At 30.3% G+C, this 27,964-nt stretch overlaps 1 protein-coding gene across 3 annotated transcripts in view; it reads right to left on the bottom strand.

The window, feature by feature from the left end:
- The window catches only part of jvl (javelin-like), a 450,812-nt gene that overhangs the window by 199,262 nt on the left and 223,586 nt on the right, over positions 1-27,964 (bottom strand). The window contains exon 3 of one of the 3 annotated variants that reach the window (XM_075360967.1): positions 24,329-24,377. The exons of the other annotated variants lie outside the window; for them this stretch is intronic. Coding sequence (XP_075217082.1) covers positions 24,329-24,330 — 2 coding nt within the window. The 5' untranslated portion in view covers positions 24,331-24,377. The remainder of the gene's footprint in view (positions 1-24,328; positions 24,378-27,964) is intronic. 3 annotated transcript variants of the gene reach the window in all.

The following is a 27,964-nucleotide window of genomic DNA, read 5'->3' as shown; positions in this document are numbered from 1 at the left end:
AATATTAAATTGCATTATAAAACTATGTTAAATTAAGTATGATTAAGTTAAGTAATATTATAATTAGTATTAGGATTACTCCATTAATTATTAATTCTGTAAATGTGAAAGAAATAAAAAATGTTAATACAGTGTCACATACAAACTTTAAACGCTAAATTTTTCTTCACAATAATCCATCACTACCTGATGTACATCAATACATCACTACATCACTACCAATAAACTCTAACACTAATAATAATTTAACAAATTAATTCAATTCCCAGTTTGCATATTACATGATTATTTAATGTTTATTCTGACGTAAGTACTACATGGTCTTCTAAATTTTACTATACTAACTTCACATTTACTTCTCTTCGCGTAGCATTAAATAATTTAAGTCCATTGTAACATAATGATTTTTGTGTTGCTACTTTTTTCGTTCTTTCAATTCTCAAATCTGTTTTATTCTTTAAAGAATAACTCTTAACATTTTCAAAAAATGTCATATCTTTCAAGAAGTGCACACAGGAACCTCCTCCTCTATTTGTTACTCTATAAACTAACATTAAAATGAACAACGATATCATTTACTTAATATTCATCCAATATAATGTCCTAAACATTGAATTAACACTTTTAAACGGATTAAGATTCAAAATTACTCGCATATATACTCTGTAAATTTTGCCCTCATTACATCCTAGCAATATTGAGGCACAAAAATCTACATAAGGTGGCACTATACTTGTAAATAAATTAACAGCTTGAACATAATCTAATATATTTATAATTCTACCTAATAGTAAATAACCCAGATGATGGGATATTTATAGCTCAAAAACTATAGTCTTATTAAATGAAACACGCCTTACAACTGTGGTACTTTATTAAATTTGGTCGCAGACTATATCATCCAATCGTTATTCATATCCTTATTATTTTCCGAAAATGCTATTTATGAAAAGTTCCATATATTACGGAACAATCCCTTTTTCACAGTATTACTAGAACAATCTCAGGTTTAACATCACTCCAGACTCATTTACTTTTTTGTATAATCGACTAAACGATAATTTCTAACATTCAAGCGTAGAATTTATGATCGTAAACTTATTTTCAATGCTACTGAATATGCATTCTCCAGGTTAAATGCAATAATATGAACTGATTTTAGAATTGCATCGTATCAATTAGGGGTATACTGTGACTTTTTTAACACACTAACAATACAAGGTGTTACGAAAAACATTAATGATTTCATTGTACGTGACGTATGTTACGATGTAGCTTTGTTAATAAATCAATTATACGGGCACGTAAATATCATTTTAACGAAATAAATATTGTAAATAATAATAATTACAAAACTTATGTTTACATTATAATAATAGAAAAAAGAAAAAAAAGAATGAATTAATAAACGTCACGAATTTAATTTAAATTAAAATAATTGTATAAGAAATATTTATTAATTTCAACGCGGGTTTTCTTCGAGGTGTAATAAATAATAGGCCTAAAAATAAACTACTTAAAAATTAATTTATTTTCCTAATTTCAAAATGCATTTATTATTATTACTTCCAGGTATTTTTTATGTTTTATTTTTATGTACGTAACGCACACAATACGTAACGTGAATTATATATATATATATATATATATATATATATATATATATATCACACTAAACATTGCTCATTGTAACTCACACTGCTTTATAATACATTAAAAACCAAACATAGTTACATAATCTGGTCTAGAAAGAGGTTTCGCTTCAGTTTAAATGTTTTGACAATGGCCGAGCAAATACTGGAAGGTGTCCGATTAGTTTTCCATCTGGCAAAAATGTAGTATAGTAAACGAGAAACAAACTATTGTATAAATAGTTCAACAGAAGTACGAGTACAATAAAATTATACATGATTATAACACTGCCTATTACAAAAACTACATCGAAAAAAATAAAAATGGCATAAAACGTAAAAATGACCGTATCCATCGTGATTTTATGATTTTTTTTATATGTTTGTGGATATAACAAAATCATCAAATTTCATATCTAACCGTCATCCCGATCGATGAAAAGTATTTCATTTGCTTCAATCATTCTTTAAGCACACTTGACTATTCCTTTCTATTCTGCCTTAATATCTCAATATTAAATTATTTACTAACATAGTCCACAGACCTAGTTTCTTTAAAGAAAAAAGATTTTCCTCTCTATTCAGCGTAAAACGACTCTGAAAGTCGATTTAGTTTCCACAGTTTTCTGTAACATATAACAAAAACCTATATTCTTTACCTTTCTGGTTTTTCTAATATCAGGGGCTTTTTAACTATAAAACGCAACACACCATACAAAATTTAATAAGCAAGTAAATAAAAAAGTAAAATAATTTTTAAAAAGTGATACTCAACGATAAAAAAAGTGATTTAGAATTAATTTTATAACAGAAAAACAAACTGAATTAAAGCAAAAATAGCTTAATTGTTCACTCTCCCTTTACACCATTCGGTAGGTAACTACGTAAAAAAAAAAACACATTTACACCGGGTATATAATACTGAAGTTGAAAATATTAACAATTTTTGTAAGCGCAGGAAAGAAAAAACCTGTAATTTGATAAGGTGAGATCTTGAGTTCGTTAATAAAGAGGTTATTAAGGTTACAACTATACTATAAATAAATTAAGATAACTTTTGTTATGTCTTATTAAAATCCTTATTTATGTACTTAAGTCTAAAGCATAATAGACAAAGAATAAAAAATCTATATAAATTACAGAAACACACTGATACACGTGTACACACGATACATACTTTAAGATTTTAAACTTAAATTTTCAACTTCGAAACTGAACTGTCATCGATATAGCAATATTGGGTGCGTATTAATTAAGCTAAGAAGAACGAAAGAAAAACGTCGAAAAGATGTAACAAATTGTTAAAATTCCTACACTTTTTGTAGACGTCGACGACAGCGACCTATTTGAATAGTCCTTTTCTAAAATCCTAAAATGTATTAGTATCATTATATTTCACGACTTAATTCGATAATAAAATATAATTTTCTATCTGTATGTAATATAATAAATAAAAAGAATGTCTTAATAAAAATAAACTAACAATAGACGAGGAGAGTAGGTGGAAAAAATCGATTCGTTCCGCAAAAGAATCAAAGTGTGCATCGCTTTGAAGAGAGCAGCGATTCCCACAGTAGCTGCTGATCATCGAATAGGATAAGAGTTAAATTGTACTGGTATTATATATAGTAGTATATAACAATACCTAGAGGTCATTTACTGAAAGCACGTGGCTTTGTTCAAAAGATAGGTATAGGTATAGGCATAGATAAGGCGTATATATAACCGCCATAAGAGACCGGACGAGATGTATTTATAATTGGAAACTTTCGTTTCGTTCGAAGATAGGCTATCATCTCTTACTTCTATTCCTCCGACCTCTTTATTTCCAGTCATCCACCCACTAAATTATTATCTATTATGTTCAATTACAATTATACGGTAGATCCGTAAATTAGCGCAATATTTAATATAAAAATGTCTCAAAGCAGTCTGGGTCGTAATAACGGTAAATTCGCGTTCATCTATTTTTTCTATTTCTTTACTAACGTTTAGAATATTAAAAAAAACTTAAAATTTATTTTTAAAAGTAGGACAAAAAGATAATCCGTACAATATAATACAATAGAATTGAAAAAAAAGAAAAAAATTTAAAACAACGACCACTGAACAGGTTGCTTTTGTGGTTTCAAGAAGTTTATTCGTGATTCTAAATACTTTTAACCTGATCAGGCTACCAAGAAATTAAATTTTATTCTTGTATTTCATAAAAAATCAAACACGAGTAATAAACTGTAAGGTAAATAATAACTAATTAAGCTAATCTTATATCCTTATCTTATTTTCATCGAAAACGCACGTGCGTTATGAACAAAGATTGTAAAATAAAAGTTCTATTATAATCTACTACGACAGATTACCACAATTTATTTATGAAACGAACAGACACTTGAAAGACTGATTTCGACTTCCGTGACGCAATATCGTCTACGCACTCTATATAGTTCCAGGGTAACGATACGGGTGATACTTTCATAAATTTTGAGTAAGATATCTTGAATGGTCACCGCATAAAAATTGTTTTTTGTGCAAGGAATCTTACCCTTAATATACATCCACATTATTAAAAGTTAAACGGGAAGAGAATGTCGGTTAAACCGTAGTTGTTTAACTGCTAAGTGGCAACCTAATGTTGTACAAAACCTAATGAAGTACAGAACTGTAGATGACAGTTTTGTAAATTATATTGGAATTTTTTTTACCCAATAATTTTAATTTTATTTAGTAAAGGGCTAAAAATAATTTTACTGTTTCAGCTGTATCGTGAATGTTATTTACAAGAACCCCGGGCGTAACTAAATGATAACTTTCTAGGGGATAACTTCCACTAACATCACCTTATTTATTATCCTCTATCCGGTAACAAAAGCCTTACGCCGGGTACAGTTAGTTGTTTTTGTTTTTTTTTTGTCTTCAGTCATTTGACTGGTTTGATGCAGCTCTCAAAGATTCCCTATCTAGTGCTAGTCGTTTCATTTCAGTATACCCTCTACATCCTACATCCCTAACAATTTGTTTTACATATCCCAAACGTGGCCTGCCTACACAATTTTTTCCTTCTACCTGTCCTTCCAATATTAAAGCGACTATTCCAGAATGTTTTTGGATAAGAAACGAATATTTTAGCATGTGAAAAAAATATTAAACCGACCGACCGGGATTCGAATTCAAGACCTTTCGGATGAATCACCGAGACGCTATCACTAGCCACGGAAGTCAGTATTTTTATTTTTAATAAATGTTTGTATTTTCAATTTTTAACAGCAGAATATGTAATAAATAAACAACAGATTTAATAAAATTTACAAAATACTTTGTACAAACAGCATCCACTTAACCGGTAACAGTGGTGGATCTTCCCAAAGCTGTGCTGAATGCTATTTACTGGCTGCAATTTTAAAAACGGAAAATTTGATGAAAAATCTTTACACAAAAATGTGTTTTTCCATCTAGCTCCACTCGGTCAATTATTTACTGAATTTTTGAAAAAAATAAATTATAACATTAACATGCTGCATCATAAATGATTATAATAATTACGATCATAAATTATTATTTATGAAACCATCTGTGTTTTTATAACCTGATTAAAAGTGTCACAATTTATAAAAATTTGCTCCGTTATCATTCAACAAATCATACAAGAATTTGTACGGGCTAGATAAGAAAAGAAACATTAATTTTTCTACAATTTCTGTTTTTTTTACGAGTGTTCTGTTCCTTTTAAGTATTAACACATGCGAAGATATCTGTTTTTGTTAGACCGTCGTTCACTTCTGCCAATAAAGCTTGTCTTTCATCAAACTATATTTTACCAATAGGTATCTGTTCGAATATATAATTTACCTGGGTTATAGACCGAAAAGCAACTTTCGGTTTTTATTCTTTTTCTAAACGGACATGTGAAAGATCAACATAGAATCTATTCATCAACAGTTACCAGATTGTGGCAACAGTACATCACTACTTCCATTGACGAAATCCTAGCTTCCGTTAGTAAATATCGATCAAATGCATAAACTACACATCCTCCCTCAAATCCAAATAGTGATTTATCTAGCAACCGGCAAGGGACTTGAAAATCAGTAACCATTGTATAACAATTGGACTTAGAACAAACAGCGCTTGGAATGTAATTGGGGATGATAGCTATTTGCTAAAACGCCGTAAAACGCCAATAAAGCAGCTGACGCAGGCGAGTCTATTCTAAATAAATAACAAACTTTTAACTCCCAGTCATTTACGTGTAGATTGATTATAATATTTACATTGTACATAAGTACATGAGTTTATATACATAAGTACATAAAAGTAATTGAAATTAATTACTAAACGTTTAGCTCCAACAAATGCACGTGACTACACATTAGTTATTACATGAAAATTAGCTCTTCTGCTACGTTATTATCGAAGGCTACCGGCGACGATATTAATTTTTAAATATAAATATTTGTAACGAAAACTAAACCGAATTTCATAGAAAACTTTTTTTAAATCTTACTTCAAAATGTTTCAATCGTCTTTAGTACTATCTTCGGTGAATGAGGATTCCAAAGACCATACTGAGAATCTCTTTGAAAAAAATTTTTTTTAATTAATTAAAATTTCCGGATGCAGCAGTCGATCCGTTTTCTATTAACAAATCGAGTCAAGTTTATCTTTTGAAGCTGCTTCTTACATGGAACGGATGATAATTTTAAAAGAAATTATAATTTATAATTTAACAGCTTTAGGCTAACTTAATAAATTAAACGCATTATTAAATCAACAATGATATAAAACGAGTGATAAAATCGGTAAACGGGAATGTTAACTGTACTATGTCCAAAATATAATTTGAATAATACCGACTGCATATTTCCAGATGTAACTGATAAACGTCAGTCGTATTAATTTTATTCAAGTAATCGATCTACCATTATACATCAAATACAAATCAACGGTTAACATTCGTAACGTGTGTTATCAAGACGTTAAGAAGATTTATTTAAATATTATACGAGAAATTATTTTTACTTATCCTCGTATTTATGTGAGCGATTCATTAAAACGATTGCATTATGTAAAGTTGTTACTTTACATAATGCAATCGTCATAATCTAAAAATCAAAATAGAAAGCAATAAGTGTAATACTATTAATAAATTATAGAACATCTTTTAACGACATATGGTCAGTATTATAATGTAGGAGTTAAAAGGTTTATACCTACATGGATTTTAAATTTTAAATTATATACGTAGGCGATGAGTCAGAAATAGCTGTAGACTGTCTAAGATGTAAATATTACGAGTAGTAGATGGACCCGATGTTAAATATTTTAACAACCGAAATACTGTACAATACAGTATACACCTACATAGATCAGACATATGACTAACATTATGTATTAATATGTATATATAAATTTTCACAAAACTTCATTAGTAACAGTGACATTTACAAGTGGGAAAACCAGGCTGTGTAACAGACCACAATATCATACGCCAGTGTACAATACTTTATCATCGCTTAAATATTCGAATGTCTTCATATAAAAGTGAATAATACTTCCGAATAAAACGCAGACATATTTCAACTTTTTTTTTCAAATCACCCATTATAAGGTTAAAACCAATTACTTCTTATGCGTTCTGGCTTCTTTTCTTTTTTGTCGGTAAGCTTTCAATATTTCGGATACGGCTTTCTTTTGTTTCAGTGTTTTCTCCAAGTTTTGATTTAGATTTCAGCTGGAATCTTTGGTTTTAATTTTTTAAATATTTTCCTTGATTTGTTTCTGACTTTAATGGCTGTTTTTATTATGCTTAGTTCTGAAAGATCTTTTTGAACCGGTTTGCTTCGCTGCTTACAAGACTTCTGGTTTTATTACTGTGTTATGATGTTTAATTTTAGCGTTCCACGTAGGACTTTTTAGCGTATGTATCTTAAGTCAATTGTAATGCGATTCGATTACACGCTTTTCTAAACGATCCATTCTTACAGATACTTAAAATGTTCTTTTTTCTACATTTTAGGTTCGTCATATGTTTGTCATGATTCTAGTTTTTTCGAAGAAGATTTTAAATTTCATTTAACTTCTGTTCCTGTAGTTCTCTGATTTGCGTCTCAGCCTTCCACCTTTCTTTAGCTAAAATATTCATGTCATCTGCAAACGCGAGATACTAAACCTCAATCTTAATTCGGGAATTTTTGAATAAGTTCTCGCTCCGTTCCCTGATAACCTTCTCAAGCGCACCATTCAACAATGAAGGTGAAAAACCAATATTATTAATAAAACAACAAAGAAAAATACATACACACATATTAACACCGCGCTTTAAAGCTAAATAAGTGAAAAAAATAGGCTTAAAGTTTGACGGAAATAATTTTATTTTAGTAATACATTTCCGTGAAACTTTAAGCAGATTTTATTTTAGTAACAATGGGTACCGAGCAGAGGTAATATACAAAAACAAAACCTTTAAAAATAAAACGCCAGTTTTCACCTAAACTGATCTATTAATATTGGATGCGATAGTAAACTTTTGAATTGACCTCAAGGATCGGCAGATTCATAACGTGAGCGGCCATTTTTATGCGACCTTAAGGAATAAGTGTCATCCCGTAATTAAAACTGTCGACGATTTAAACAGGATCGTCAAAACTAATTTTTTAAATGGTTTTATTCAGGGAGATAGTTTTTTGAACCGCTGCTGTCAGTATTCAAGGAAATATTTTGTGGATAGTTAGACAACATATCCAGATAACATATTTGTGTTATCTTATTTCTTGACTCTACAATTAGGGATATTTTTAGCTTATAAATACCAGAAATAAAGTAGTAACCTAGTAATATCGGCATACTGTGACAAAAATGATAACTACCCTTTATTTTGCTGTGAAAAAAATTCAACTATTAGAAACTTGAATTTTAATGTTAAAGATGGCCACTCAGTTAACATTGCAATAAAACAAGGGTAAGATTTTTGGGTTTAGTTTAAGTAGCTTGCTTAGTTTTCCAAGTAGAATTTCAACCAAATCGGTCGGTAATTAAAAGTCCTAAAAAAATCAAGTCGTAAGCCTTTTCTTGTGACACTATAATACAATACGTAGTATATTTTTATACATATAATATGTATTTTTATATACTGCAAAATATACTTGTAGATATTGCGTATTATAAATTTATAATATTATTATAAAGATTGCATCATTCAATTTTTTTTTTTACATTTCATATTTTTGAAAATTTATTCTATTATGACTTTATTATTGTTCCTTTCTTTTTCTGTTTGACCTCCGGAACCACCGTAAGGTATTACTTCAGAGGATGAATGAAGATGATTGTATGAATACAAATTAACAGACTCAGGTGAGATGTGTGGTCAACTGAAACCCAAAAAATTTAATACATAAGAAAGATGAATTACAACACTTTCAGAAATATTTATAATAATACACAGCGTTCGGCAAGTCGTTGTGCAGTATGCTTTAGAATTATGTGGTGCCATTCCGTTCTTTTGGCGTTAGGTTGGTTGCCCTGTGGGTTCGTTGAGCCTTGCTCAGTAATAAACAAAGACGTCAGTCGTTGAGTTTTGATTCAACGTGCTTTGTTTAGTTTCGCGTTGTTTCGTTTATCGAAATCAATAGTTACGAGAAACGTAATGGTCGTTTCGGTAGAGGAACGCATTTTACTCGCTGAACACGTCTTTCATGAAGGTGTGAGTATACTGATTTAGTAAAGGACAAATTTTCTGAAAAGTTTCCAAATACTCCTCACCGCAATACAATTCGAATTCTTATCGAAATTTCGGGTAACAGGTTCGGTTGAAGACGCTGATCCAAGTGGAAGACCACCTTTCTTTTTCCTGTTTAGCCTCCGGTAACTACCGTTTAGATAATACTTCAGAGGATGAATGAGGATGATATGTATGAGTGTGAATGAAGTGTAGTCTTGTACATTCTCAGTTCGACCATACCTGAGATGTGTGGTTAATTGAAACCCAACCACCAAAGAACACCGGTATCCACGATCTAGTATTCAAGTCCGTGTAAAAATAGCTGACTTTACTAGGACTTGAACGCTGGAACTCTCGACTTCCAAATCAGCTGATTTGGAAAGACGCGTTCACCACTAGAGCAACCCGTTGGGTTAAGTGGAAGACCACCTAAACTAAACGAACAGAAGCTGCTTGATATTTCGCGCGTTATGGCCGAAAGTCCAACAAAATCAATGCGCAAGTTAACACAGCAGTAAGATATCGGACTTGCTACCGTAAATAAAGCCGTACGAAACGAACTGAAACCTACAGATTATACCAAAAGATTAAATTATTGTCAATGGTATTATTATTGTTAATGGTAAATTATTGTCAATTCCGTAGGAATACTCGACGTTACGTTATTTTTAGAGATGAAGCGTGGTTTCATCTGGGAGGATAATTAAATCACAAAATGCACGACTGTGATCGATAAGTAACCTCCGCGAATTACACGAACAATCTTTACACGAAGCGAAAATTGGAGACTGGGTCGCTGTGAGCAGAACGCGCATTGTGAGTTCAATATTTTTTGAACAATGTTTATTGCCACAGCGCGTACAGGTAACAGATCAGTGACTTTTTTACAAAATGTTTTTGGAACGAATCATTTCGAGGGGTTTGTGGCCTGCACGATCGCCTGATCTGACTCTCCCAGATTACTTTCTATGAATGGTAGCGAAACAAGTGGTGTACCGCAACAGACCACGCACGAGGCATCCCAGTATATCAGCTGGTTAAAGCATTTGAAAACAAACTGAAATCTGTGCAATGTGTATTGATGTTTGAGAAGGTCATTTTCAACACTTTTTATGAACTACTCCAGTTATTGTAATATCAGTTTCTACAAAATAATGAAATAAAAATATAAAATAGTAATTAAGAAAATTTCGTCATTATAGTTCCATAATTCCAGTGCACAGCAACTTTCCGAACGCATTGTACATTACGACCTACTTTAGATATGCATGATAAAAAAACAAAATAACTTATATTTAAATAACCTTCATCAATGTTACATTTTTATTTAAATATAATCATTTTCCCATGCTTCAGCGTGAAAATCTGCACAAATAATGCAAAGTTTTTGATGATGATTATAATTACAGTATACTGTGAAGGTTACAGAAAGAATGCCCATTCTTAAAAGGTCAACGCTAATAACTTATCATTGGTCATTAACTAATACATAATGATCAACTATTAATTGTACAGACATAAGTTGTACAAAATAATTGTAGTAGATAACAACAACAATAATAATAATAATAATAATAATAATAATTATTATTATTATAATTGAAAGCGGTCGATTGCGATAATTATTCATCAATAAAGTTTATTAACCATTTATAAATAAACTAATAGCTAATTATTATATTAAAACTATAATTAAATAAATTAAACGTTATGGCATAACTGGAGCCATTGAATATTCTATAATTTTTTTTTTTTAATTCTGGAGATATTAATGGTTAATTAAACAGGCCAATCAGAATACAATATGACCAGTATAAGCAGGGACATAGATCATAAGGAAGGTAAAGAAAGGTAAGAAATAATGCTTTTATACACAATTCTCAACAAGACTGCCGTTTATTACAGATGACTAATCGAAACCGAAAAGAGAAACTGATCGTCAAAAAATGACTTCTCGCAGTTGACCGCCCTCCCGCCGTACACGTTCAGTAAGTCTCCTCTTAAATCACCTATTACTCTTTGCTGCATCGAGGGGAATTCTAGGGTTTTGGAAACCCAGTATCGAAAATTTTGCTTAACAAAATTCTTACCTTTCATTAAATAATTGCAGTAAAGTTTGAAAAAATTAGTCTGTTTTCGTAGTCATGTTAGTGTACGAGTTATTTAAATTTTATACGGGTAAAGTTTGAGTTCGTTGTGTAAAATCTGCCGTATACTGCGGTCAGACAGTCCGAATGACACAGAATTGCAACGCGATGACCAGCGTGGACTTCGCACAAATGCGTCTCTCAGAGTCACGACACTCTCGGAAGTACTATTTTTTTTCCTGTTTAGCCTCCGGGAATCACCGTCAGGTATTACTTCAGAGGATGATATGTATGAGTATAACTGAAGTGTACGGTCTCAGGTCGACCATTTTTGAGATGTTTGGTTATTTAAAACTCAACCGCCAAAGAACACCGGTATCCACGATCTAGTATCCAAATCCGTATAACTGCCTTTACAAGGATTTGAACGTTGGAACTCTCGACTTCGAAATCAGCTAATTTGCGAAGACGCGTTCACCACTAGACCAAACCAGTGAATCGGAAGTAGGTACTGTTTTTAGACTACCATCTGTCTTCTTTAAAGTTTCAAACCCAAGTATTAGCGACATAAGCTAAGAACAGAAAGACTGCGTAATGTTTTCGAAATTCACGCTGAGAAATTACGTAACTGTCACCGTTTTTTAAAACACTCTCTCAGCAAAGGCACGTGGTTTTCCACACCAGTACTCCACTGCAACCAAAAACGTTTCAGTAAGCTCCAAAATTGCAGTAGCCATTTTCTCCCCATTCAACTCTTATCTCTGTGAAAAAATCACTGATGCAAAATCACCCGATTCACTGCCACGTCTGTATTAGGAATGAATAAGAAGGCCAGGCTTACCCCCAAAGCGGATGAAACATTTTCACAGCAACCGAATGGGTAACCCTGTACAGGTCTTCTGACAGAGCCCCTCTAATCAAATTATACAAATAGTAAGAATGCAGCAGTAACACAAAGATATATATTCATTTTTTACTTTTAAAAAAATCCAATTTTTCTAGAAGTAGACTAGTTGAAAAACAACTAATTGACAATCATTAAAAAAAAATTATAATCAAGGTAATAGTAAAAGGTTACCAAATACAATGTTATTTCTGGAGAACTCTTAAGACTGTTAATTCCATGCATAACTGTAAGAAATGTCTATTACTATCTGTAACTACAATATTGCAACATTGTAACTGATATTATTATGCAATAATATCTGTAACTGCAAATTGCACTCACAATTTGTAACTTTTTTATAATGACAAGTGAAAAAAAATAAAATAAAAAGTGTTATAATCAACTATTCTGGAGGCAAAATTATTGGGGAAAAACTCTTTTATGTGCTTTATAGCTAGTAATACAGGATTAAAAAAGTACATAAAATTGTACGGATAAAGGCAAACAACATCGCTCCGGAAAATAAACATATCGCTAATCACTTCCTAATAAAATAAAAAATTTTACTTGATAAATGAAACGAAAAATTTTAATAAGTACGGTAATTAAAAAATTAACCGTTACTAATAAATTAATTGGCATAAAAAAAAATTGTAGAAAGTGGAAATGAACTTCATTTTAGAAACAGGAAGATAAAATAATATTAATTCATCTGAATGCAAGAACAAACTGCACGCAAATAAATTCATTAAATACAACAGACCTAAGCGCTGAATTGAACCGTACTGCATGGACTATACGATACGATAAAAATATACACGAAAACATTACAATTCCTTAGACCATCGCCAACATTTACATAATAGCGTCGGTAGAAAAATGTTTGCACTAATGAACGAAATAGGCCGCATACAGATACGCCTAATAGATACCCTAGGAATTTTATAATAATTATAATTATTAATATTTATGTATTACCGTTGAATCTAATAAAACTAAATCGCTGTTTTATTGTACACAGCATGAAGCCTAATGAATAATGCAGTTACAAGCCATTTTCCTTGACTTATTTAAAAAGTGCACCACAGTTCAACCTCACAATAATAACAATAACAATAATCATAAAAAAAACTATAAATGTCATAACTAATCTATAATAAAATATTTTACAATGGATTAAGCCAAATACAAATATAATCAAAGTAATACATTCTTACTGTAGATGATTTTACAAAAAGACGAAAAAAATCACAATTATAATTTTTTTAAATTCCTAATAAAATAAAAACAAAACACTACGTTGAAAAATCTATACGAAAATAATAAATTGTATTATTTGTTGTGTAACTAATTTCCAAAATAAAAATATGCGATGTAAATACAATAAGTAAACTTAAAAAAAGATTAATAATAAAAAACGAAAACAAAAACGAAAACATAAAACCTAACCGCACTGTAAACCCTCAAGTTCTAGAAAAATTCCAACTAACCCGCCTGTTCAGTCGGATGCTACACACGTTACACAATTCTTGTAAAAAAGCGAGGAGCTATATAAAGAGTATATTCTCGGGGGGGGGGGGGATTTTTAGTATCTGAAGGAAACGCAATTTTTTACAACATGTAGTTTACAGGTTTTAAAAAATGATCGGTTAAAATCGTTAATTGTATATGTTGCTTCTATTTTGGATAGAGACATATATAATATAAAAATCTGATGTGGACAACACATGACTTCCTTGTACGTCTATCAAATTACATTTAAAAAAAATGAAAAGTACATAAAATTTTATTTCATTAAAAACTTCGGATATGTTTTCTTTTTTTTTGTTATTATTGAATTATTACTCATCCTAATTTTTTTTTTTGCAATGAGAAGTTAATAATTATTAATAAATCAATATATTTAAATTTAAAAAAAGGAGATGAAGTCTGATTCGAACCGATGTGCCTTCCCGTAAGATCCAAATATTTCATTATTAAAATTTTATTTGGCTACAATTGTGGAACCAATGAAAATAAGTACCACTTATGATATATAGTTGAAAAGCTCTCAATGAGGGCTTATTACTGCAGTTTTTTTGGACACATTTGGTTAAGTCGATTGCAGTGAAAAGGGGAGACTAGATGGACAACTAGATGTTACAACAGTCTTAAATCCAAAATTTCAACATCCTACCGCTAATCGTTTTTGAATTATGCGAGATACACACGTACATACACACATACATACGTACCGTACTGACGTCACGCCGAAACTATTCAAAATGGATTTAGGTCAAAACGGATATATCTGTTGAAATATGAAAACCGAAATTTTTTGCGATCACAATACTTGCTTTACTTCGAACAAAGAAGTAAAAAAGAATTACATATGGAAATGAAAATCTTCAATACTCCTACTTAATTACGTTCATATACATTTAATTAAATAAAAATATTGAAATGGAGCGTATATAAGTGTTTAATAAAATTCAAAGACCAAACGATTTTCAAATATTTAAAAAACTTTTTTTTTACAAATTTTGGTCGCATCATCGACTAAAATACAGCTAATATTGTTCATCGGCTGCAATTTTCTTTACATTGCATAATGCGCATATAAAAGAGAATACGACGATCTGTTATGCGGTAGTAGTAGAAAAAACTCCAGCACTACCAGATGATATGAGAAATCCATGCGTTACACAGGCATCTAGTGTGCCCCGAGCGGAAACGACGTATTCTAAGACTATGTTGAATTCCAAAACTAAATTCTATCAAGTCTACTGTATGTATTTCCTTATATATATATATAAAATAAATAATACAACTTCATGACAATAAACATTGAGTTACTTTAATGTAATTAGATCTGCAGGATTATCGTCAAACTAATAAAACAAGTAGAAAATAAGAAAACAGAAATATTCATATATACAAAAAAATTGACAAACCAAATAATGAAAAAAAAAAATTGAACAATAGCTACATAACAGAAGTAAAGATAGTAAATTTAGAATGTGATCGAAGAAGTAGTTTTCAACCTCTTTTACAGAAGGTAATGAACCAGGAAGGAGACCGAACCCGACGACTAAATGTAATGAGTCTGCAATATAGAGTAAAACGGTTTACGTAACACCCTATAATAAAACAAAGTAACATTAGTTATTTTTTTAACGTAAATTATCTAAGAGACAAATACGAACAGGAGAGTGTAAAAAAATTAACGAACCTATTTAAAAGTCTATTTTTATTACATATTACTTTTTTATCAAGGTTTCATGATCGACCAATAAAAAAATTTAATTAAATTATTTCCCTTAAGGTGTTTTTACTTTTAGTATTTAAACGGACCTTGAATTATTTATAGTAGGAAAATTAATTAAGCAATAACAATGAAAGTAGTTACGGTATGCTACTTTATACATAATTGTAACAAACTTGAAGTTTAAATAAAACAAAAAATACCATTATATTTGGTACTTCATATAAAGTAAAGAAAATGATTCTATAAGTGCCATTTTTATTTGCCTTGTTCGTTAGTTAGAGTATTACAAACTGCTAAACCCTACCTCAATAAAACTTTCAGGATGAATTTATTTTCACCGGGATTGAAACCTATACGTTATATTTTTTTGTAATAAACCTTTCTTGCCTTTTTATGGGAAATTTCCGTACCACAACAAAAAATTATTTTTAAATAAAAACTTATTGGAATCATTTCTTATATACAAAAGTCACTTTACCAAACTTCAAACTTTTATGTTATCAAAGTTAGGATGTAAGCAACGATTCAAATTCGTAATCCTCTCTATTTTTTTAAAAGAAATACTCAAATTTAGATTTTACCATTCATAAAATCACCAGTAATATTATTTTACATCAATAAATATTCAACTACAACAGAATTACTAAGAGGAAAAAAATTAATAGTTGGGAAAGCGTGGATTTTTTAATCTTAATTTTTGGCAAATATCACTATATCAAAAGTAAAAAAATGTTAGGAAAAATGTACCCTACCTCATCAATGGATTTAAAAAAAATTCCTTCACACACACACACACACACACACACACACACACACACACACACACACTATATATATATTGTATGTTAATACTGTTAGATATGTATAAATAACATATACTGTTATAAATGTTTTATATATATATATATATTTTATTTTTCCGACTGTTCTTTCACATATATATATATATATATATATATATATATATATATATATATGTGTGAAAGAAGTCGGAAAAATAAAACCCTTATATAGGGTCGAATTGCCGATCCAATGAAGAGATGGTTTTTAGTTGTCTCAATTTTATTAAAAAATTAGCTTCATAAAACACTTTTTTAGCAATCGTTTTTTGTAAATTCTGTATAGACGGGTTGCCCCAATGAAATACTTGCAATTTTTTTGCAAATTAGGATGTTAAAAAAGGTACGTTGGCAACTAGTCAACAAATTTAATAATTACTAGCTGAATTATGGATTTTTTCTTTTTTTTCTTTAGCTTAACAATCAAAATATTAGAGAAAAAAGATTAGGTGAAGAAACAGAAGTTATATAAAAGACAATTTAGCAATCCGTAACAGTTTTGACCGAATCATTACACCAGCATTAACTACATTTTATCAATTAAGTGTTTTTCATATAGAACTCTACAGTACATTTTTTAAACTATTATCTAACGTTACGTTCAAAAAAATAAAGTAACGTAACATCACATTTCACTTTCCTATCTATCGAGGATAATTTAAAGAGCAATGTTTATCTACAAGTACTGAACATCGGATTCACAACAGTTTATTTTTATTATTATTATGATATTTTTTTCTCTACTGAATATGCACAGTTCCGGCGGAAATGACGTAAAAATTTCCATCCTAACCGTACCGTTTCGGTGAATGCAGATGATATATTTTTATATCGAGTAACAATCGGTTAAAGTATGCAGAGATTCCTAATTTAATACGGCCAACGTATAGGCATTTCTGCAGTATAATTCAATGAATATATATATCTTCCTAACAAAGCTGAAAGCATGACGATATGCTAAAAATATAAAGGTATAGGTATTCACCGATTATATAATAATCTACACGTATGCGTCGAATTATAACTAGTAAATGAAATTGTGCTAAGATTAAAGTAATTGTCACTTACTTAGATATTGTATGGGTCTCAAATAGTTAAAGGAAAGTATAGAACGACACAGAAAAATCAAAACTGAAAAATAATTTTCCTTTAAGATGCCATTACATATGCGAACCGGTACGACTATAAACAACGTTAGAAAGCCATCCACCTGACCGGCTTAAACTTTTCTCAACTACGAGATTTGAAGCAATGAAGCTTAGTCTTGCACAGTCTCAGGTCGACCGTTCCTGATATGTGTGGTTAATTGAAACCCAACCACCAAAGAACACCGGTATCCACGATCTGGTATTCAAGCCCGTGCAAAAGTAACTTCCTTTACTAGGATTTGAACCTTAGAATTCTCTACTTCGAAATCAGCTGATTTGCGAAGACGAGTTAACCACTAGACCAGCCCGGTGGACTATATATAACAGTCTATAGAAATGAAACGGCAAGGCTTTTCACCACCGCTGTACAATTCAATTACAGGAGATTTAAACTTTAGTTTATTAGAAACTTTCAGTCAATACTACCGTTACTGATAAGAGCTTAGTCGTTATTACTGAAACATATTTTAATTATACAAGATGATTCAGAAGGAAAGGAAAATAATTTGTGAACTGATTGCCCGGATTTCAGTTCCCCCATTAAAATAAAGCAATACTAAAATTTTTAAGGCATTATATAAGGAGGTAAAATTGATGGTTTCTTATATCTTTTGACCTGAAAATTTAATTTAATAAAACTGTTTAGCTCGTAATTTTCATGATATCCAACTAAAACAGAAAAATTCGGCGACTGAAAACACGTTTATATAGATTCGAAGTACATTACTAACTGTTAAATAGCTAATAAATGGGTAAATTTTATTACCAAAACTTCTAGAGAATTCAATTCTGAGAAAATTCAAACAATAAAGTTTATGAAATACAAAAAAACAACTTTTATTATATAAAAAAAAAAAAACAAAATACAACATAACAGAAAAATGGTATGACTTCATCAAAATTAAAAAAAACATCTGTTTTTAGTATAATAAATATGCAAAATACTACCTTTGCAAAATTAAAATAGTTTTAATTTACTTTTAAAAAACGCTCACTGTAGATTTATACTGTATTAATTTGCAACAAATGTTCAAAAATTGCACCACTGACATCGATGCACTTTTCAATTCGTTACCTTACATTCTCTATCGTCAACCTAATGATATCTTCGCGTTGCTTGATGAGGGCAGCAATATTGAGAAAGCGAGCGATCAGTTCATCACGTGTGTCCACTTTTTACTTGTATATCTCGCATTTCATTCCTCCCCATAAACAGTAATCTAAGGGAGTTAAGTCCAGTGATCTGGCTGGCCAATTTACCGACCCTCTACGTCCAATCCATTTATCAGTAAATCTTTCATCTAAGAATTGTCTGACTTGCTTAGTGAAATGTGCTGGTTCTCCGTCAATTTGATATTACATTTCAATTCGTTTCGCCGATGAGAAATTTTCAAACGCTGCAAGAAATTCATTGTTAAAAGATTCCAGATAATTTCTCCTCGTGACACGATGTTCTAAAACGAAAAGCCTATCAATAGGTTGTCGATCGTGATACACCAAACTTTCACCAAAAATTTGAATTCGACTACAGCGTGTGGGTTTTTCCAGACCACCGATATGAATTCCATGTCTTGTTTAAGCCATTACGAGTAACAGAATTAAGTGGAAATTATTGTTAACCCAATGACAAAACTGTAGTCTTCCGGCACGTGCGGTTTTGAAATTGGAGGTGTAGAACTTTTTGAACATGATAAAGACACATTCAGTGAGCATGCAATGTCCTCCACATAGGAATGTTGAGTCGTGTAGAAATTGTTCGAGTGTTTGTTGTAGGACTAATCTGTGCCAGCTGAAGAATGTTTTCCTTTTCATGACCATGTACTGGTTGACATTCAGATAAAACATGAGGGCTGGGAAGTGTACAATTTTCACGAAAACTATTAAAAATTCTAAAAAATATTTTACGGTTTGAAATTAGTCGTCCAGGATATCTACTTCGATATCCCTTCCCCGCAACTGGAGCATTCCAAAGTTGTACACAAAAAACATAGCATATTCTTCGGCACGAGTGAAAAAACGTGGCATTTTTCAAAACAAAGAATACAAAATGGAATTTCACTTTTTTTAATTCAGATTCAACCGGAAAAAAGTATATTTTTCTTTTTTCAAAAATAACAATAAAAACGCGCATTTTTTAATTATCAAATAATATTTTTACCGACAAAGTACCAATTTTCCATATTAACAATCAATCTTGGATTAATCTTCTATATTTTTTTTATTTCTACTCGTCGATTTTATTCAAACATGGATCTTCAAAATGTACCTGAGACAGAAACAATATAAGCAATATTTCTTGTAATTATAAATATAATCTAACCAAACTTAATCTTTTTTTTAACCTCCGGGACCACCGTTACCTATTGCTTCAGAGGATGAGATGAATGATTTGTAGCGTAGTGTGAAAAATGGTTCCCGCTTACAAAAAACGATTTAAAAAATACATCATTTTTTGAACAAGATTTTTTTTTACATAAAATTATGTCAAAACCAACTAAACGTAAATGTTTATTATGAAAATACAAACGATTTTATGGCAAAAACGAGAAGTATTCAAATTAATTTCGAAGCATACAGTTAATTTTTCAAAGGTCTAAAGTTACTGTACTAAAAACAGCCGTTTTTAATTTTTACAAATTCATAAAATATTTGTGGCAAGTTTTATTCTGTTTTATTTTTAATAATAAAAGTTGTCTTTTATTGTTTTTAATATATTTTTTGCGTTGTTTCTCAAAATTAAATTCTGTGCGAGTTTTGATAACAAAATTTACCAATTTATTTTTCATTTAACAGTTATTGTACTTCAAACCTAAACAAACGTGTTTTTCGTCACCGAATTTTTCAGTTTTTACGTTGGATATCATGAAAACTACGGCAGATACTGTTCTGGGACATGTTTTATTCGAATTTTCAGGTTAAACAACATAAGATTCCATCAATTTTACACCTTATATAACGCATTTCAGTATTACCTCATTTCACAGAGGGAACTGAAATCCGGGTAAAATATTTCGTTAGTCATAACTCGATAACAAAGCATTCTCGGACACACGTTTGAATGAACCGTTTTCCTTATTTCAAGCTCTAGTCAGTTCCCAAATTATTTTCCCTTCCTCCTGAATCACTCTGTATTAATAATTGTTTCCCCATATTTTTGGGTTATAAAATAACACCATACTTTTATAAAGGAAAGGTTTATAATACTTTTATATACCATCGTTTTTTCAAAAACAATTGTTGGGATGCCGCAAATGTAAATAAATACCAGAATCTTTCAAGCGAAAGGTCGACAAACCTAGACGGAGTCGTATCAATTTAATTTAAACGCTATAAATTCCTTGGTTCTGTCACTACCATTTGTTGTTAGATTCTAATTAACAATACGTCCTGGTCTAGAATGTGGCAAACCTTCATTGAAACTCAACGAACAAGTGATATAATCAGCAACAGGTTCCAACCAAATAATAACTACCCCACGTATCTCAAAGACTGCTAAGAACGGATTAACTAATAATAATTCAAACTGGATGATGAAAGCACTAAACGGTAAGATCTTATTTTACCGAATGTTCGATACAAAAAAGGGATAACCTTATGTCTACTGATTCAATAATCTAACTGAACACATATTATCAATCATGCCATTGCCAATTTAATAATATTTATTGTAAATTTTAATGAGAAAAATTAGACATTTTTACAAATATTTATTAAAAATTAAGAAACACTCCGCAAGATTGTGTCAGACAAAAACCTTCTTAACCTACTTTTTTTGATGTTAAGAAAGATCATAGGTCACAGAACGTTAATATGTAATTTGTACACGTAAAAAAAAAAATACGAGAACAGGCAACGTCTCATTTTCAACAATTTAAGTGTGGTATAGGTAAATACACTTTTTTATTGTTTTAATAACGTTACACAAAACTTATGGTAGTTACAAATGTGTGCAAAAAGTAAGAATAAGATTACCCTAGTAATTATAAGAATAAGATTAACCCTCAGTACAACGTACTGAGGGTTAAAAAGAGTTAACTGTATTAAATGTTACAAAAATACAGCGTAGTTATATGAAGAGGAGAGATGGAAGCAATTTCCATCAATAATTACTACTTAAAAGTCACATTTTTCATCTCACAGTATGTTTCAAAAATATAGTGCATCGTTTAAACCAAAGCAAGTAAGGATACAGATTTAAAAAAACGTGAAATAAGCAAAGGTATTAAAAATGGCCGACACGTAAAAATATAATCGATATTTGAAACATGTTTCTTCGCTTAAAACACATCAACATTTAAAGTTTGATCATCTAAAATCCTTATAAGGAAAAATTAGGTTACGTCGGTTACTTAAAACCAAGAGTGATATCGGCAGATAAATAATAACAGGCCATGTTATCGGGGTAGAATACACTTAACTTCACCACACATACATTGCGGTCATCGTTCATTCTCGTATCCGAAACTAGGGCACTACATTAGCAAAACGAAGAGAAATTTTATTCGCCCACTTTTATCGTTAAATTATTATTCTAGCAAAAGCGATAGTATCACCGTCAGCTATCAAATATCGCATATAAATATAACTCGTACATTAAAAACACACGTATGTGAATAAATGTGTCTCGATAATTAATAACTGTTTCGCCTTACTTTTTATAATTTACGAGACCGGACGTAATATTCTAATCCGACGGCGCCATCAAATTTATGTGAATACGGGCAGGAACCTAATGACAAGTCTTATATGAAAAATAACCACCGCTTTTACGAGTCCAAAAAGCCTCGGGCTTACATGTTGCAAATATGAAAACATATAAACAAACCTTCATAAAATAAAAATATGTTTAATCATAACGTTTAATGTACAAAAGATTCGATTCATTAAAAAGAGAAACGCCAAATTTATATCCATTATTACTTACCATTGCCATTAATTTATAGGCAACTGATCGCCAATTTTAAATACGTATAAAAGTGTAACATCACAATATCTTAGAAAAAGCACTTTAACTGATGAAATATCTTAATATTTATTTTTTTTACAATAAAATTATATATATATTATTAAAATACTAATTTTATATATGACTGCATGAAACCGTTATTTTTGAGACTGTTTCTTATACACTGAACTTCAAGCGAAAAATAAGTAGTAGCTTTCAAAAATATTTCTCAGTTAAAGAAAATTGATAAATATTCCCCCAAAAATAAATATACCGGTAAAATTTTCAGAATATTTTTACAAAAATTATTTTTTAAATACATTGATGTATCTACTCGTAATCTTAAAATATAGTTAATTATTCTACTCTTTTAATCTTTAATAATGTATTTTACGAGGTAAAAAATTATTTATGAGCAAGAATGCATTTTCAACAACAAAAAACTCAACAAAAAATTCAAACAATTTTAATTCTATGTATTACAGAAATACTAATCCTATAATAAAAATTATATGTACCTTTTACACTTACTGAAGATATCTATAAAAATCCTTTTGATTATATAAATTACATTGCATTATACATTATAATTAATGATTTCTGATTATTATTATTATTATTAGCTTACACCGCTTTCTTTTCAATTTACACTATTGCATACAGCATTGGTAGCGAGTTATCTTGATTGTGTAACCTGTTATAATAAACTATGGACTTAATACAATTAATTATTGTTTAATGATTTTATATTACCAATAATATATAATCGTTGTTCAAATATTGGGCTTGAAACAAGGCTTCATTTTTTTAAGATTTGTTAGGTCGGTTAGAATGAAGGTATAACGAACATACCCCGAAATTCTATTACGAATAATGACCAGCTACTTTTATGTTAAGGTTTGAATACAATTTATTTCTTAGTGGTTGAATAAAATGTTCCCTTAAAGGAAAACTTTTTGGCAATTAAAGGCCTTTAATATCAAAAATCTTATGTTCAACTAACAACATCTTTTTTTAAATTTTAATCTAATAATCATCGTGAAAAAAAGTTTTTTCATAGCATTTATAACTTACGTACACGAACATGTAAGAAATCCTAATTCAGAGTTTGAACGATATCTTTTTTATTTTATTAACTCCCCTGATCTTACGTAATTTTAAAAGCATGGAATGTAAAACAAATAAATGTTGAAAATTAGATTTAGTTTCGATCCGGTATCGCATGGATTATCTATTTACTTCGCTACTTTCAAAACATAAAAAAAATTCAATTAATTTTAAGAAAAATAATATTAAAATGGAACTGTAAAATGTTAATTAAATTAAACTAAAATAAAAAAGAATGACTGATTGTTATAGGTAGGTTAAGCGATAAGCTTCTGAAAACTATAAATAATCTGGTTTGTTAGGAATGTACTAAAAGTATATAGAAATACACTATGTATTAGTTTCCAAGCGAGTGAACGCAATAACAAATAAAAGGAGCCATAAAATTCCAAAATGTTGAATTATAGATAACCTAAAAAGCATTCTTAATAAATAAAAATATCATGAACATATTTTATGTCGAAATCAACTAAAACCATAAATTTTAATGCAGAAAGAGAAAACCCAACAGTGATGTCAGTGAACAGATAACTGTCACTTTATTCCCAAAACATTTTTTTCTAAAAATAAATTTTGGGAAACAGGCCCGCAGAATAATTCACGTATATCAACACAAATAAATTAACAGATGTACATTTAAAAGGATCTAAGTATTACTATTAGAATAATTCTCTTAAATACATATTTTTTTAAGTTAAAAAAAAAGTAGAATTTAACTTACATAAGCAGGTAACATTATTAATGGTCTCAGTGAATCAAATTAGACGTACCTGTAACAAAAATAAATCGATAAAATATTATATATATATTTTTTTTAAATCAATAGATTCAGAAGTGAAAGTTTATCTTAAATAAAATTTAAGTAAATGATGAATCACGTTCAATACATATACGAAAAAAGGTGTAAGGAACTTAAAGGAGGAAGAAGCAGTTAAAATTTTTAGAATATTTTTTATTTTAAATTATATAAAATGTTGTCTCACCGTTAATTTTTGCAAGATCAAATAACTAATCGTATATAAAAATTTGAAGAAAACAATTCTATATTTAAAATAAAAGTCTGAAAAAACTTGCGCTGTCATGTTGAATAGGTAACTGAATAACTTCTTTTTTTTAAATACCGAGTAAATGTTTTTTCTGAAACGTAGCTCTGGACGCTAAAAGTCACAGGAACAAAATATTGTTGATTCAATGTTGCGACGTTTTTTCAGCAGAAATACTATTTCAACAAATTAGAAGATAAAAATAATTAAACAAGTAGTTGCTTTATTTCTTAATAAACTTATAGCAATAAGTTACATACATGACTTTTAACAATATTTAATTTTTTTATAATGTTTTTAATATAACATAAAAAATGAGACATTTACATTAGTAAAAAACATGTGTTTCTTGCAAGAAATTTGCAAAAAAGAGAAAAACTTTTCTAAATCTTAAAGCGTATTTCTTTACTAATCATAATAGCTATTACAAATAACTTAGAATTATATACATAAAAATATTAAAAATAAACAGTTTTATAAGCTTATGTGTTCAGCGCGACGCCCGAAAGTCTTTCTATTAAAAAAGAGTAAACTATACTAATTGATACTAAGCGAACATTAAAGTAGTTTACTTTGTAAGACCAAAGGGCTGGTTTAACTGTTGTATGAAATGATGCCAACACGATCGTTTTCAGAGTACTGGACCGCACGTTGTTCTGCAAATATTTACATTCCAATACATGAATATTTTTTTTCATTAATGAAAGCTACCGTCTGCGATTAGGTTTTAAATAGGTCTAGATGAAAACAATTCTAATTTCTTATAAAAAAAATTAATCTCTTGGAGCGATATAAACAAGCACGATTTAAACTGTCACACTCTGGTTCCACCGATAGCGAGATCTAACAAAAAAAAAAAGAAATAAGATAACTCTTATATCATCTGAAATCAAAATAAACCAAAGTACTTACGTAAATACTTTAAACAACATAAAGTTTAAGAACGCGTATTAAATAATAATTACATAATAAGTAATGCAATAGTTTCATCTTAAAAAAATAACAACAAAAAAAGATGGGAGAAAATCTTATTACATCTACAATTAATTAGCTACCATGATTCGAAGCTTTATTAATAATAGCTCACTAACTGCTATTCGAAACAAGAACATTAAGGATGTCCTTATCGCAAATATCCTGTCCATTCTACATCTATTAAACCGAACGAGACAGCGATGCGTATTTGTAGGAACTCCACGACATGTTGGTATTTCAGGAGATGAAAGCGCAGACGAAGCTGCCAGAATGGCAACAATTTGTCAGAATACGGACATGATTCCTATTCGAGTGGCAGACGTTAAAAACCGTCTAACAAAGATTAGGATCATCCCAACCCCTTAGGGGAAGACACCCGCATAGTGACGTTCCGGTCGCCACACCACCCTCCCACGTTCCTAGCCCTGTTGGGCTTTAACGGGAGTCGTCTATCGCCCTCTGACTTTTTACATCTCATAATAATAAGCCTGGCCAAGTTGAAATGCCACCGACGTAAATGCCTCGGTAGACATTTGCATCGGTGACAACTCAGCTTTTGCCTTCGCTGTAGACCTCGTCCGGACATCTTGAATGTCCTACATCGTATCCCTCTGAACTAGCAAACCGAGGTCGCGGAAGCGCGAACCCCGCGCCTAGTTTTTCTTATTATGAGTCAATTTCGTGAATGTCTCATACTTCGAGGCAATTAACACAACATACCACCATAATGTTGATCGCAATAACGGAATTTATCCCTAGTTCAGATTATTAGGATCAGGTGGAATAATGAATGGAGAAGGTTCAACAATAAATGCAATTCCCAATGAAATGGATGAACGACGCGAAACTGACTCGCGAGTCTCGCGGTGACCAGACTCAGAATCGGTCACACGCGAATAACAAATTCATATTTGTTAAACGGAGAAAAAATACCAATGTGTAGGGTATGGAACAAAATACTAACTGTTAAGCATCTACTGGTAGAATGTAGACTATATGAAAACCTCACAAAAAGGTACGGATTAAATAATACCGCTGTTGATTTAGAAAACGGCAAAGAAAAAATAATAGTTGCTTATCTATATGACAGCAATTACTAATCCGTTTGTAGTAAGCCTTCGACGAAAGTCAGTGTGTTATGTTGACTGAGAATCCCTTAGGTGACAGCCTTTGGCACCTGAATGTAGGGTTCTCACAATCTGCTTGATACTGCCCAAACTTTTTATGTATTTTATTTAAAAGAGGAAAATTTAATGTTTCGTTTTAATCTTTAAGTTTTATGTAAATTTCAGGGCCCTTTACAACCTGTATATGTTATGTGGTTGTTTTATTTAAATAAATATCTCAGTGGTAAGTATATTTTGTGTTTTTATTTAAAATACAAGGTTTTTAAATTTTAACATTCATTTTTGTTTTTTATATAAACACAAGTCGATAAGCATAAAACTCAAATGTGTAAAATAATCTAAACTCGTATTGGGCTATATCGAAATTTATATTCTACTTGAGACAATACTAATAAAACTATTTACTACACACGATTACAATTAACACAGATGCGGATATGTCTGCAAACGATCCAAAAGTCTATAATATAGAATATCATTTGTTAAGCTCACACAAATATTACAGAGATATGGTGGTAAAATAAATAAAAAATTATCTTACTGGGTAAATATTAAAATAACAACCAATGTGAAAATCTAATTTCCAAATATCGACAAATATCACTTTTTAACAAATTGGAAACAGCTCTTTTTCAAGAAAACATTCAATATTAATAATACAAGTTATGTGTGATTAAATATCTGTTCATACAACTTTGTATGAACAAAATTCTGCCATCTCGTGGCGGAGTGGTAGCGTCTCGGCCTTTCATCCGCAGGTCCCCGGTTCGAATCCTGGTCAGACATGGTACTTCTCATACGCTACAAATTTCCATTTTCACATTCCCACGAATAAGCTTTTGTGGTGAATTCATCACTTCAAAAAAAATTGCATTTTTTAGTTTATTTTTCATATCAATACAATTTTTGTTTTAAAACCACACAAATATTATGATCTTAGAGTTTAAAAATAGTTAAAAGTAAACGTTATCTACACATTTTTAATATACATATTTATTTTAGTAAAAATATTACAAAAATTATAATAAAAAAGAACTGACAAAAATTGTAGCAAAAAACCCAATCCTATGTTTAGTGTTTCCCGAAAATCGGTAAGGTATTGTTTGATAAACTGTTACAGTCAGTATAATTCCGGTACAATTTAAAAACATCGAAATAAATACATTTAAAATATTTGAAATTGCATATATAATTACTAAAAGCTAGTATAAA

This window comes from Lycorma delicatula, chromosome 3, assembly GCF_047948215.1.
Source record: "Lycorma delicatula isolate Av1 chromosome 3, ASM4794821v1, whole genome shotgun sequence".
Taxonomy (NCBI): Eukaryota; Metazoa; Arthropoda; class Insecta; order Hemiptera; family Fulgoridae; genus Lycorma; species Lycorma delicatula.
The sequence above is the reverse complement of the archived record's forward strand: the minus strand, read 5'-3'. Positions and strand labels throughout refer to the sequence as shown.